The following is a 13,658-nucleotide window of genomic DNA, read 5'->3' as shown; positions in this document are numbered from 1 at the left end:
AACACTACTTGTAATAATCAGAATTGAAAAACTATAATCACAATAATAACATTTGCTAGAAAATATAGCATCATTAAGCAAGTATACAAAGTGGAATGTGCTGTAGTGCAAGCCTTGGATTTAACTTATTTGCCCTTAAAAACACATTTGAACTCTTCCAATTCAAAGGTTGGAATAGTTCATTATGAAATTTGAGGGGTGAATGAGTTAAATGAAGTGAGTGTAACTTCATTTTGGGTGTGATCAACAACTGAAATATCAACACCCTAAAGACAAGATACAGATATAGCAACAATGTCAAACAACATAAAGCTGGTGAATTATCCTAAAAGCAAGGTATCAATATCATTTCCACAGCCTTGAGACCAATTATTTTTACAGGTATTGTATGATGTGAATTAAGAAACAACAAATGTTAGTCGGGCATTAATGTTAATTTGGAAAATAATATTAAATGCTCTAAAAAATGTGCAATCAGTATCAAACGGCAACATTGAAGCAAAGCATCATTATCAAATAACAAAACTTTAAAAAATGTCACAGTGTCAAGTTACATCTTTTTAAATCTACATGTTAAGAACCATCAACAAGTTTTCACAGGTTCACCCTTGGTTAACAGAATATTGGTTATTTAATCACTTTTTCGACTTAACTTACAACAGAAGTTAAATAATAAAACATGTATTCATCTTCGCTCATGACTAAAACTCTCTGTCTTTGTTTTATAATTATTCCAAAATATTACAACAATTATGTATTGGCTAAATTCTTGACTATACATTAAAAAAAAATATGTCTGTTCATTTTATGCTCTACTCTTTTGTCACAAATTTAATTGTTAGAGACGACATTTTTTTACAGAGATGTGTATACATTGGACATTGGGGGTACATTCCTGTATCCGGTTGAAACGATTGAACCAGTTTAACCTGTAAAGAAAACGACAGATACAGATCTGGACCGAGGCTGACCTCAGGAAAATTTTGCACGTGTAGATTGAGGGGTCCAGACGTAGCTGACCGAAACTAAAATGCTGACTATTGCTAGTTTGCGTTATTTCTTTCTAAAACAATGCCGAGCAACATTTTTAGTTTTAAGAAACGTTATGTAATTCAGTCGACGCATGCAAGAAGGGCATAATATTCTTGATACATTGTTTTTTATTCTCCGAAACTGCATTTTTAGCTCTGCTTATAGAACAGTCCAACATTGTTAGTTGTAATTAAAGAACGTTATGTAATTCAGTCGACGCATGCAAGAAGGGCATACTATTCTTGATACATTGTTTTTTATTCTCCGAAACTGCATTTTTAGCTCTGCTTATAAAACAGTCCAAGTGCGTTCGTTTATCGTGGAATATTTCTGCGCCACACGTACCGTTTCAACCTGGCCGAAACTAAAAATGCTGACTATTGCTAGTTTGCGTTATTTCTTTCTAAAACAATGTCAAACCACATGAAGATTTTCAGATATGTTATGTAACTCACTTGATGCGTAAAAGAAGGGCATACTATTCTTGATGCCTTGTTTTTTATTCTCCGAAACTGCATTTTTTTGCTCTGCTTATAGAACGGTCCAAGTGCGTTCGTTCATCGTGGATCAACAGGGATACGCGAATGTAGCCAAGGTTTTCAAGTAGGTGATTGATGGTTCTTAACTGGCACTACCTTAAAACATAAGTCAAAGATTATGATAAGGAGAGTGGTAAATTAATTTAAGTATCTGTGGTTTGTACTCAAAGTAATTAAGTGCATACTTAACTATTTTATCGTAACTTGAACAAGCAGGCCGATTGGACTTGATTAAATTCCGGAAATTGAGCAACCGTAATTTGATTTTATAATGTGACACCTAAATCGGTCAGAGTTACCTCCCTTAAAAGAACACTCAACGACCGGACTGGCGACCTCGGCGTACAGCAGACAGCAAGTAAACTCGAGTAAGTCAATAGTTTGTTCCTTCTTCATCATGACTATCTTCTAACGATTTGGTGACTATTACACAAACAGCTAGTCGATAGGTGAAGGATGACATTGGGGATTTCAGCTATGCCGATGTTTACATTTTAGTTGTTCAGCTCGTTTGTGATGACCTCCTTGCTTTGAAATCGGGCGTTAGTTTACATCAATGCTTAAGTTCACTCAAATGTACTAAAACAGCAATAAAATAAACTCAAATGTAATATTCTTAGTACAGAAAATTTAGAATATATTAAAAACTTGAGAGCTAGACAAGTCCCCTAGAGTATCAAGGGAAGTAACTCTTTTTCATTTTTGTTTGTTCACGCACTTGCAGTATGAAAGTTGATATTTTGAAATCTATAAATCACCGTTAAACAAGTATTACATTAACTTGGAACACAATTAAATCAAACTATTAAAGCCGGCATCAGATTATTGTTAAACTTATTCGAATAATTGCAAAAATATTAAGCTGGGGCTCGAACATTAATTTATATATATATAATTAATCTTCAAATTGTTGTAGTTGGTCATGAGAAATGGGCCTATCTAAATTTAACTATTTGACCAATATTATCTTGCGGGTAGGGGGCACAAAGATGAAAGAAGAAACGTCTTGTCAGAGTTTGAATAGCCCAAAGGTTATATTGCCAGACAAGCACAAGTGTAAAAGATGTGCATTGATTAGGTTGCCTTACAAGCGTACTAAAGCTGTAGGGAATTTCCTTTTATCTCAGCGGTAGAGCATCGGGCTGGAGAGCCAATTAAGGGTTGCGGGTTCCAACCCCAGCGACGGCACTATCTTTATCACTATTAATATTGCTCATCCTATTACATAATAATGATTTATTATAATAGCTGGACTTTGACACTTTGCTAATGATGTGACCTAGCTTTACATTGGCAAACAGACAAATATGTTTTTAATCATACTTTTGACTGTTGAGTTAGTGAACACACAGGATTTTGGTCAGTATAATTTGCAAATCAGTCAATGACCAATGCATTGTCGCATCCTCAATTCTAGTCCGAATTATTCTGACGTTTTATGAACTTTTTTTTATATCGGTGTGTCGTCGATTAACGTCAGAATTCTGGCCCTCTATAATATGCGGGAAATAAGCGACCATGTGCGACATGTGTGTGAAAGTGACGATTTGTTTCTAAAATATCAGTTTGAAGTGTGACCCGAGCACGGGGCGCTTATTTCCCGCATATTATAGAGGGCCAGAGTTCTGACGTTAATCAACGACAAACCGATATAAAAAAAGTCGATAAAACGTCAGAATATTTCGGACTACCTCAATTCCGACCTACCCATTTGAAAATATATTAAAAAGCAATGAGTTTTGTTGATATGCCAGAAAGTAGTTTGTGATTCATGTAAAAGTATAGGAATTCTTCCATCAGAATATATCCAAAGTCAGATAATTTTGCATCCATTTTTTGAGAAATCACACATAAAACATGTATTAAGCAAATGTGCTCCATATTTTTCAGATTCTGGTGCCTGAAGAAGTCGCCAATCCTGATAGCCAATGGCTAAGCTAGATGGGACGACACAGTAAGATTCAGCTGCAGGTCCTAAGTCTCTATAAGCAGTTCCTCAGACTGTCTAGACAGAAGCCAGGACTTGATGACCACATCCGTAGTGAATTCAAGAAAAACGCTCGGGACATGTCCAGGACTGACATTCTCCACGTAGAACATGCTTTAAGACGCGGCCAAAGACAGCTTAAAATGTTTCAAGGAGAACAAGTAAAGGGCATGGACGTGTTCACAGCAGTCGAAGATTCTGATAAAAAATGAATTTGTGCTGATATTTCGGTTTATATTGAACGGTTGATGTTTTAATTAATACATGATTGAAGACCGTGTGAATCCATTCAAATTCAATTAACTTCTTGAACCAAACAAAACATTTTTTGTATATTGTTAACCTTGTTAAATTCAAAATGGCTAATCTGCTATACACTTCTGTCAGTAAATTTGGGGGTGTAAACTCAGTTTATCACAAAGTTGTCAGCAGTTTCCCAAAAGGAATGCAGATGGCTTTTGCTTATGGGTCTGGAGTATTTAAGCAAGAGGGACAAAAAGACACTAAACAAAACATGATGGACTTCATCTTTGTTGTCAACGAACCTGCAGTTTGGCATGAACAGAATCTCAAACAACATGCAAGCCATTACTCATTCTTGAAAAGATTCGGGCCAAACGTCATAACGATGGTTCAGGAGTCTGCAGCAGGGCTATACTTTAATCCCATTGTTCCTTTTGGAGACAGAGTTATTAAGTACGGCGTCATTAGCACAAAGACTTTTACAAAGGACTTGGTACAGTGGAACAAACTGTATGTCAGTGGTCGCCTCCACAAGCCAGTGATGATTATTAAACCACCTGACGATGACACTGTCAAAGATGCTCTGAAAACCAACCTTGAGAGTGCTATCCATTTTTCGTTGATGTTTCTCCCTGAAAAGTTCTCGGAGTTGGATCTGTTTACGAAAGTAGCTTCTCTGTCCTACACAGGTGATTTCCGTATGCTATTCGCTGAAGATCCATTTAAAGTTGAAAACATTGTAAGTGCTGGTATAGACAATTTTCGAGTTTTATACCAACCTATTTTATTGAGTACTGACTACCTTTACTGGGACGAGAAGGAGAAAAGTTTTGAACAGGAATATACCTATAATTCACGTCTTTATCATTTGGATAAAATTCCTGGGTATTTCCTTGGTAGAATAGGTCGGCGCGATGTCGAGACCGTATATAGTATGAGGGATGTCCTGGCTCAAGATAGTCAATGTAACAACCTCTTACATGATTCCCTGGATGAAATAGTTGGCGATTCCAGCAAGAAGCAGAGCCTGAAAGGAATTTTAACGGGAGGATTGTTCAGGTCTAGTCGTTATGGCTCTAGTAAATGCAACAAGTGGCTGAAGAGTGGCAAAAAATAAACAGTTTCCTAATTGTTGAATAACTTGAGTTGACTTTTATACAGCCTCTTGCTTTCGATATAGTTCTTTATTAAAGTTTCGGAAGGTTCTGTGATCAAAATTTGGGAATCCATAAAGGAACTGTATTCTGCTATACATGTAATTGTTTTGAGCATAAACAATGCATGTTTGTTTTGATTAATCTAACAAATTAAAAGAATTGAAAATCACTAACTATTGCATCTTTTCATTAAGCTGCTGTTTGAAAGAAACGTGTTGTTCAGTCTTAAAACATGAGAAACGTATATATGGGGTTCTGCTTAAAAAATCTGCCTACAGTACTCTAAATTCAAGCTGCATATTCACTGAAAAATTTACAAACACACACACACACACACATGCTATTAGAGGGGGGTATTAAGTGTTTGCTCTTTATATTATGTTATTTCCATTCAGGAGAAAAGTCGCTGATAGACTTTGCATTTAGATGTATTTCTTTGATACTACATGTCCCACAGTCATCAAACTTAATATGAGATGCAGACACATTTTCAGGATTACTGCCTCATTATGTGATATATATAGGTCAATGTGACCTATGTGTTCTGCTTATTTGACCATGATTACTTTTTTGTGTTTAGCTCCATTTCTTTGATACTACAAGTCCTGTTTTTTAGTTAATTTCAATTTTTAGCTCATCTTATTTGGAGAATATATTCCCATGATTGCTTAGATATCCAGGTGAGTGATACAGGCCCTCTGGGCCTCTTGTTGCCATCTTTCCATAACAATGATAATCAAAGAACCAGGAGGTTGAAAAAGCAAAATGGATTACAAATGGTGAAAAGAAGCTAACTGAACGGACCCAACGTTTATTCAAATCTTTTGCAGTTTACAATATAGTTTTGTACATCAGTTAAACCTCAAATATTCCACGTATTATAACTAATCTCGTGAAAGTACATGTTCATTATTTTGAATGTCATTTTAAAATTACATGCTACACAAAATTGCATCTGGGTTGAAGGTACAGTATCGATATAATAGCTAGTACAAGTAAATCAAAATTGAAAGTTGTCTTCTGCAAGGAAACCACAAGAGCAATGTGGTGAGTCAGTTAGGATTTTTAGGACATTAACTCTAATGATTCACCCATGAAATGTCATAATGAACTATTCCAACCTTTGAATAGGAAGAATTTAAATGTGTTTTCAGGGATGAGTCAGTTAAATGTGTCTAGAAAATCAGATCCTGTTCCTGTTGTAATGTTAATTGTAGATGTAATGTTGGCAGAGGGATTGCAGAAAATGTTACTCATTATTACGTACAATACACTAAGAAATGGAATTGAACTGTTAACGTTGAAAAAAAACCCACTTAGGTCGTGGTTTTTAGAAATGGTAAGTTGAAGGAGGTAGAAAATGGTTTTACGATGGTAAAGTTTTAGAAAATGATGATAGTTTTAGCTACCTTTGGATTCTACTGAAATCCAATGGTAAATTCAGCATTACACAAGAGAAAATAGCAGAACAAAGTAGGAATGTGCTATATGCTGTATCCAATATTTGCAAAAAGAAATATTTTGATATTGAAACCCAACTTAGCGTTTTTAGCCCACCATCATCTGATGGTGGGCTATTCCAATCACCCTGCGTCTGTTGTCTGTGGTCTGTCGTCCGTCCTTAAACAATTCTTGTTACCGGTATTTCTCAAGAAGTACCAGTGGGGATCTTTCTCAAATTTTATATGTAGGTTCCCCTTAGACCATAGCTGTGCAGGGCAACTTTTGAGACTGATCAGATAAACAACATGGCTGACAGGCAGCCATCTTGGATTTTGATATTGAAAGTTTGTTATCGCTATTCCTCAAGAAGCACCAGAGGGATCTTTCTCAAATTTCATATGTAGGTTCCCTTTGGTCCTTAGCTGTGCAGGGCAACTTTTGAGACTGATCTGATTAAAGACATGGCCGACAGGCAGCCATCTTGGATTTTGATAGTGAAAGTTTGTTATCGCTATTTCTCGGGAAGTATCTGAGGAATCTTTCTCATAATTTATATGTAGGTTCCCCTTGGTCCTACGCTGTGCAGGGCAACTCTTGAGTCTAATCGGATAAACAACATGGCCGACAGGCAGCAATCTTAGATTGTGATAGTGTAGGTTTGTTACCGCTATTTCTCCGGAAGAACTAGAGGGATCTTTCTTAAATTTTATATGTAGGTTCCCCTTAGTCCATAGCTGTGCAGAGCAACTTTTGAGACTGATCGGATAAACAACATGGCCGACAGGCAGCCATCTTGGATTTTGATAGTGAAAGTTTGTTATCGCTATTTCTCGGGAAGTATCAGAGGGATCTTTCTCATATTTTATATGTAGGTTCCCCTTGGTCATAAGCTGTGCAGGGCAACTCTTGAGACTAATCGGATAAACAACATGGCCGACAGGCAGACATCTTGGATTTTGATAGTGAAAGTTTGTTATCGCTATTTCTCGGGAAGTACGGGAGGGATCTTTCTCAAATTTTAAATGTAGGTTCCCCTTGATCCCTCGTTGTGCATGTTATATTTTGAGACTGATCATAAAAACAAAATGGATTAAAAGAAGAACTAAACAGATCTTTCTCATATTGCAATGATCGATTCTATTTCATGAAGTACTGTACTAGTAAATATGTGAAATGACAAACTCACTTAGAAGGTAAGCTTTCAAACACATCAGTATTAAGTTTAGATCAAAAGTTACCTCAAGGTGCATTTACTGTTAACTTGACTCGATCAAACAGATTAGAGGAAAGAAGAGAAAAGATCGAACTGACAAAGAACTAATGAAGATGGTACAAAGGTGGGCGCCAAGATCCCTCTGGGATCTCTTGTTGATACTTTTGCGTGCGGTATCCTTAACTATGGAGCTGGAGTTTGGGGAATTCTCAAAGCACCAGATATTGGGAAAGTACATTTGAATTTTTGTAAACGAATTTTGGGGATTAAGAAAAGCACTCATAATGTTATGATTTACCAAGAATTAGGGAGACTACCTTTACATATAATTAGAAAAATTAGAATTTTCAAATATTGGCTAACTTAAAATTTCGGACAATTGCATGTTAAATAGGCTTGCTACGATGAGATGATTGAAAGGGGCAGCGACTGGACAAATAACATACGAAATGAATTATATAGGTTAGGTTTGGGATATCTATGGCAAACAGAGAGTAATGAAGGTCAAATTCTAAATGTTATTAAATGTAGAATGCATGACATTTATCAACCGGAGTGTTTGCATTTAATTACTTCATCTGCTAAGTGTTCTCTTTATGAATGGATCTTCGGTATTTTTTGTCTTAAACAAGTATTTAATTAAACCTATTGGTTTACAAAATATAAAACAAATTGCAAAAATTCGGTTGTCATCGCATACGTTGAATATTGAAACTGGTAGATTTCATGGTTTAGAAAAAAAGATAGAATTTGAATGCGATATCGAAGACGAATATCATTTTATTGTTACATGTGGTCATTATAATGATTTAAGAAACCGTTTCATAAAAAAATATCATTATAAAAAACCCAGTACGGTAAAAGCGTTAGATTTGATGACAACAAGGAATAAAAAAGAACTGTCTAATTTAGCAAAATTTCTGAAGTCAAAGTCAAAAAAGGAGATTCAATACTGTTTAAGCTAAAAGGAATCACTCTACATTATCGCTTTAATTCTAACATGTATTCGTGGTCGGAGTGTTGTATTCTTTGTTTGTATATAGATATCTGTACTGTATAATTTGCACTGTATATATGCACTGTACTGACAAACTGCAAGGTGTAAGGTGATAAAGAATGAATGAAAAGGTGTTTAAAATCGAGTTTGTAAAGGGCGATAGAATACTTCTATCCTTTTACTGGGAACTACACCGATTGTATCAGGTCCATTCTAATAATTATAAAAATAAAGGCTTTATTTATTCTTGATAACATATTGAGCATGAAGCTCATCTTACACATGGTCAAGATACAATGTATGATAAAATGTACAATATTTACAGCTTTAAGAAGGGAGGAATTCATAAATCATTTCAAGTAAAATTGCTTTGCAGATATCTTAAATTCTAAAAATGAAGTACAATTGCTAATATGACTTGGTAAAAGATTCCATTTAAGGGGTCCCTGATATCTAAAAGATTTTCTAAAAATGCTTGTCTTATGACATGGCAAGTAAAACACATCGGTAGATGGTGATCTTGTAGTTCTTCCCTGAACATCTGACATGTACGTAAAATCATTCAAATTTTGTGGAGCTAAATTATTTAAAAGTATCTTGTACATAAAAACTACTTGATTGTATAAAATTCTTTTGTGAAAAGGTAACCATTTTTTTTTTGAACATATCACAGGAAGGTGTGGAAAAATCACATTTTAAAATAATTCTGGCTGCTCTCTTTTGCAGGCGTTCTAATTTTAAAATATTATTTATTTAACTGTTACCCCAAACAGTTGAGCAATAATCCAGATGTGTGTTAACAAAGCAGTTAAAAAAGAGTCATACAAGATGACTGGCTCAAGAAGGGTCTCAACTTTTTCATCTGAAATATTTGACATGATATCTTTTTACAGACATTTGTAAATTGAATGTTCCAAGAGAGACAATCATCTATTGAACACTCCCAAATTTTTTTCACATTTTACATTTTCAATGTTTATATTGTTGATAACAACGGACAATTCTTCTGTTAATTCACATTTTTTTCGGTGAAGTAGTAACAAGCCTGACTTTTGTTTTTTCTGTGTTTACACACATTTTGTTATCATCGCACCATTTTGACACTAATTTAGCATCAGCTTCGAGGTTGGTATTTACAATGTCGAGTGATTTCCCTTGTGATTGCGCTGCGGAGTCATCAGCGTACATATACAAAGAACTTTGATTTGTAATCAGGGGCAGGTCACTTACACATAAAATGAACAAAAGTGGCCCCTACATTGACCCTTGAGGGACACCGACTGTAAGAGGGAGAGAATCACTCAAAGTGTTCTTAAAGTTTAAAATTTGAAATCTCCCGCCCATTCCTAACAAACTTTATAATTCAATCTTATGAGTGTCTGTCCAGGAAAAAATCATGCAACTTGCAAAAAAAAATCACATACATGTATATACATGTATATACATGTATACTGGTACGGTAATTAATCCAACTATATCGACATAGATTTTATAATAATATTAGAATTCCATTATCACATTATTTTAATCAATGACAGTAATGAAATAGAAATAGCTGGACGGTAAATATTGTTAGAAATATTGATATAAAACCAGCTTTTATAAGTAATAATAAACCACTAAAGGATGCTACATATATAGCTAGATTGATATGGTACGTACCTATTGATTAACTTAAATGTCAGGTCGTGTATATTGGCTTTATCCATCCATAACTTATCTCTAGTAGTAATCGTAAAGTAACATCTGAATACAACATGTCCTGTATGATCTTGGTAGGACCTTAAGCATGATGTTTAAAGATATTTCTCAAACACACAAAATTCGAACACAGAGTTTTTATTTCGTGACACTTGTGCGTCCCTCCACACCTCGACACACATTTTGTTTCTAAGCATATTGTGTAATATGAATTATTGTAAGGGGACAAGAGTCCAAACGTTTTTTGTTTCAAAATGAAAAAAACCCGCATCGCTACGCTGGGCGTTTTATACTGTTTCTTCCCCATTGGGTAAGAATGCTAGATATGAACATATCTATATGTTAAATATGTATGTGTAATATACATAAAATTTAAATAAATTAATTTCTTTAGTATCCGATCTATACAGTGTTTTACTACCCCTGGTTTATATCTGTTTTAGTGCAATATATTTACTAGTGGCATGCCCTGCAAATATTTTGTTAAAAGTAAGGAAAGAATGGTTTTGTGATTAGTGCCACGAAAAGTTCAACTTTGCAATGGACAGCACCAAACCTTCCCCGGGGTTCGCATAGGGACAACAATCTTTAAAGTTGCATGAAAGGTGGGGGGAACAGCAAGAAAAAACACCAATATACTTAAACGGTTGATATTTCCGGTAGAAAAGACGCTATTTTCGATGTTTCTTCACTAAAGTAATAATGTTTCATATTTAAAAATTCCCTCGGCAGAGGTACCTGTCCATACCTCCACCCTCACTGACCCCTCGTCGCTCCCGGCGCCGTACGAAAACTGTGTTCATGCTAACTTCTCGACCAATGAAAATGCACTTGGTCACATGCACGTAGAACGAGCTCGAAGTTCGCGTCACTTCTTCCCGCGCTGTTAACCCTCATAGTCTGACATTTGGGTAAGCCTAATATATTTTCTTCATAATTTAACAAAATAGGCGTTGAATACAATGTTAAATTGATATGTACCCTCTGATTCAATGAGTTTTGATATAGATTACCCTTTTATGCATCTGTTGGCGAATTATCACTATTTTATGTGATCAATTATCGCGCATATCAAAATGACGCCTAGCTTTCAATTAACCAGAGATGTATATATATTTGTAATATATGATCTTAAATCTATTAATATTAGGCCTATAGGCGTGTAACTTCTGTTAGACGCCCCTGATGGCGGACTTTTTTTTATATTATTAGATGTACTTTTGAGATTTCAACTTATCTGGTTTTAGAATCGATTGTTTAAAGCGAGATCCTTGGAGCAGAGGGATTCGTTACAAAATTTTGATTAGTTCTCCTTGGTCAACGTGTTGTAGTTTCTAACCACAATTATTTCTGTTAATTTGCATTTTATACCATATTAGTTTCTGTGAACATGCATTTTATGAAACTTCAATCTCAACATGTGTACCGCAGTTTATGAGCAAATTTGCCATTAGTTGATTTATTTCATTCACATGTCTGTACATGCATGTGTTAATTAATCAATCTGTGGTACTATTCAAGCATCCATGCAAATCAAGGGTTTCCTTACACATTTTGTGCTTCATTGCGCTCATGACTTATTCTTAGAAATGTTTGTTTTGCATACAAATAAAATAAATTTACGATGCAAGATACTTAAACAGTGTCACTAAAGTTACCTCCCTTACACCCTCATGTTTATGTATGCATACTACACATACATCAACATGATGGTATAAGGGAGATAACTCTAGTGATACTGTTACAATACTTGCACATTATTAGGTAATCTGTCTTGTGTGATCAATTGTGATTGTCTTTTGCTTAAATGGTTACTATTCCTTGTGTTATTTCAAACTGATAAATGTTGATTAATTATGGCATGCCCTATATTAATCACATTGTCCATCTGTCTGTCCATCAACACTTGAGCAGTAATCATTCTGAATACAAGATGATAATTTATAAAGAAAGTGCTATTGCTATCTGAAAAAATAATCTTTTACGCCTTTAAAAATTGTTTTTAAAGATTGGCAGGGAGAAATAAAGATAATGAATGAATTAAAATAGACACGGTTCAATTTCATTCTTGTCAACGAAAATGGTAATTAACATCCCTGAGGGGTATGCAGGAGATACCATTTTTATCTGGCAATAAACCCTCTTCCCATGCATATTTATGGCAGTTAAATAAAAATGCCAAGATGAGTCTATGTATTAATTGGTCCCATGGGGCTGTGAACTGTGAATAATAATTCAGATAATTAGTTTGTTTTATATGCAAAGGACAGCGATACACCTATATATTTATGTTGATGAGTGTGATGCTGTAATGCAATTTTTTTAGCTGTACCATATTTATATTACTGTTAGGGTAAAGGTGCACCAACTTCAAATGATAACTGAATTCAGTCAACTCAAGTACTAGACCCCAATTTTGGACCATAGTTTTTATCTTGGCTACTTAAGATCATGATTTGATACTGATCATAAATGTGGCTTACATTTCCTGGTCCAGCAGCCGTTAAAGTGTCCTCATTAATGTTTTTGCATTTAGCTGTGTGCAATCTATGGTATCTTAAAAGGAAAATCTCATGTTTATCTTAATTTTCTTTCATGAAGGACACGGGGGACGTGCTTGGAGGTGGCAATGAGACACTGCCATGCTTCGTTCTGGTTTGACTTTCTTCGCACTGAGGTAAATAACAATGTTAAAAAAGGTGAAAATGACAGTGGGAGCTAATTTGGTGCTGTTACGTTATTTATATTTTTCTGTTTTTGCTTCAATTACAGTCTGTTGATGATTTTACATACCAATTTTCATCCAACCTAATTTTGACACTTGTGTTACCGTTCTGACAAGTAGTCTTTTTGTTTCAATAGAGCTTTAAAGACATTTTATGATTTTAATTTTTAATTCAGTTTATTTCTTGTTTTAGCTACAGTGTGGAGGCAGTCAAAAGGGCCATGCTAAGGGCCCAAGGGTGTGACATAGTGGCAGGTCTAATGTCGCCGTAGAGTGGGGAAATTCCGTTAGGCAAGGTAAGCAATATCAAATTGAATCAACCTGATTTTAGAAGACGTACAATTTTTTAACAGGATTAATTTTGCTTTCAGGGCCTGTATTTATGAATCTATTTTCATGCTCAAACTCAGATTGTGTGCTACTGCCCATTTAAAAAAAATGTTGGTTCCTGATATATTGATGAAAAAAATCAATAAATAGACTACTGTTTTGCCATGTCAGATGATTTAAGCAAGTGATAAGACGATTGGTGTAAGCAGAGAATTGACACGGCGCTTTAGCATGATTACAGATTTAGAGGAATTCTTAGGAGATCATTTTCATTGTTAACATTTATCTTTT

At 35.0% G+C, this 13,658-nt stretch overlaps 1 protein-coding gene and 1 long non-coding RNA gene across 2 annotated transcripts; both read left to right on the top strand.

The window, feature by feature from the left end:
- Positions 1-3,771: 3,771 nt before the first annotated feature.
- LOC110462802 (phosphatidate cytidylyltransferase, mitochondrial-like) lies at positions 3,772-5,122 on the top strand. Its single transcript, XM_021516989.1, has one exon. It carries the CDS (start codon positions 3,917-3,919, stop codon positions 4,916-4,918), a length of 1,002 nt encoding a protein of 333 aa, XP_021372664.1. The 5' UTR covers positions 3,772-3,916; the 3' UTR covers positions 4,919-5,122.
- Positions 5,123-11,196: 6,074 nt separating this feature from the next.
- On the top strand, positions 11,197-13,323 carry LOC110462823. The gene is made up of 3 exons (XR_002464319.1): positions 11,197-11,223; positions 12,914-12,989; positions 13,231-13,323. It is a non-coding gene; the product is annotated as an uncharacterized LOC110462823 (long non-coding RNA).
- The last annotated feature ends 335 nt before the right edge of the window (positions 13,324-13,658 follow it).

This window comes from Mizuhopecten yessoensis, unplaced genomic scaffold, assembly GCF_002113885.1.
Source record: "Mizuhopecten yessoensis strain PY_sf001 unplaced genomic scaffold, ASM211388v2 scaffold10831, whole genome shotgun sequence".
Classification (NCBI taxonomy): Eukaryota; Metazoa; Mollusca; class Bivalvia; order Pectinida; family Pectinidae; genus Mizuhopecten; species Mizuhopecten yessoensis.
This window is presented reverse-complemented; position numbering and strand designations above follow the sequence as displayed.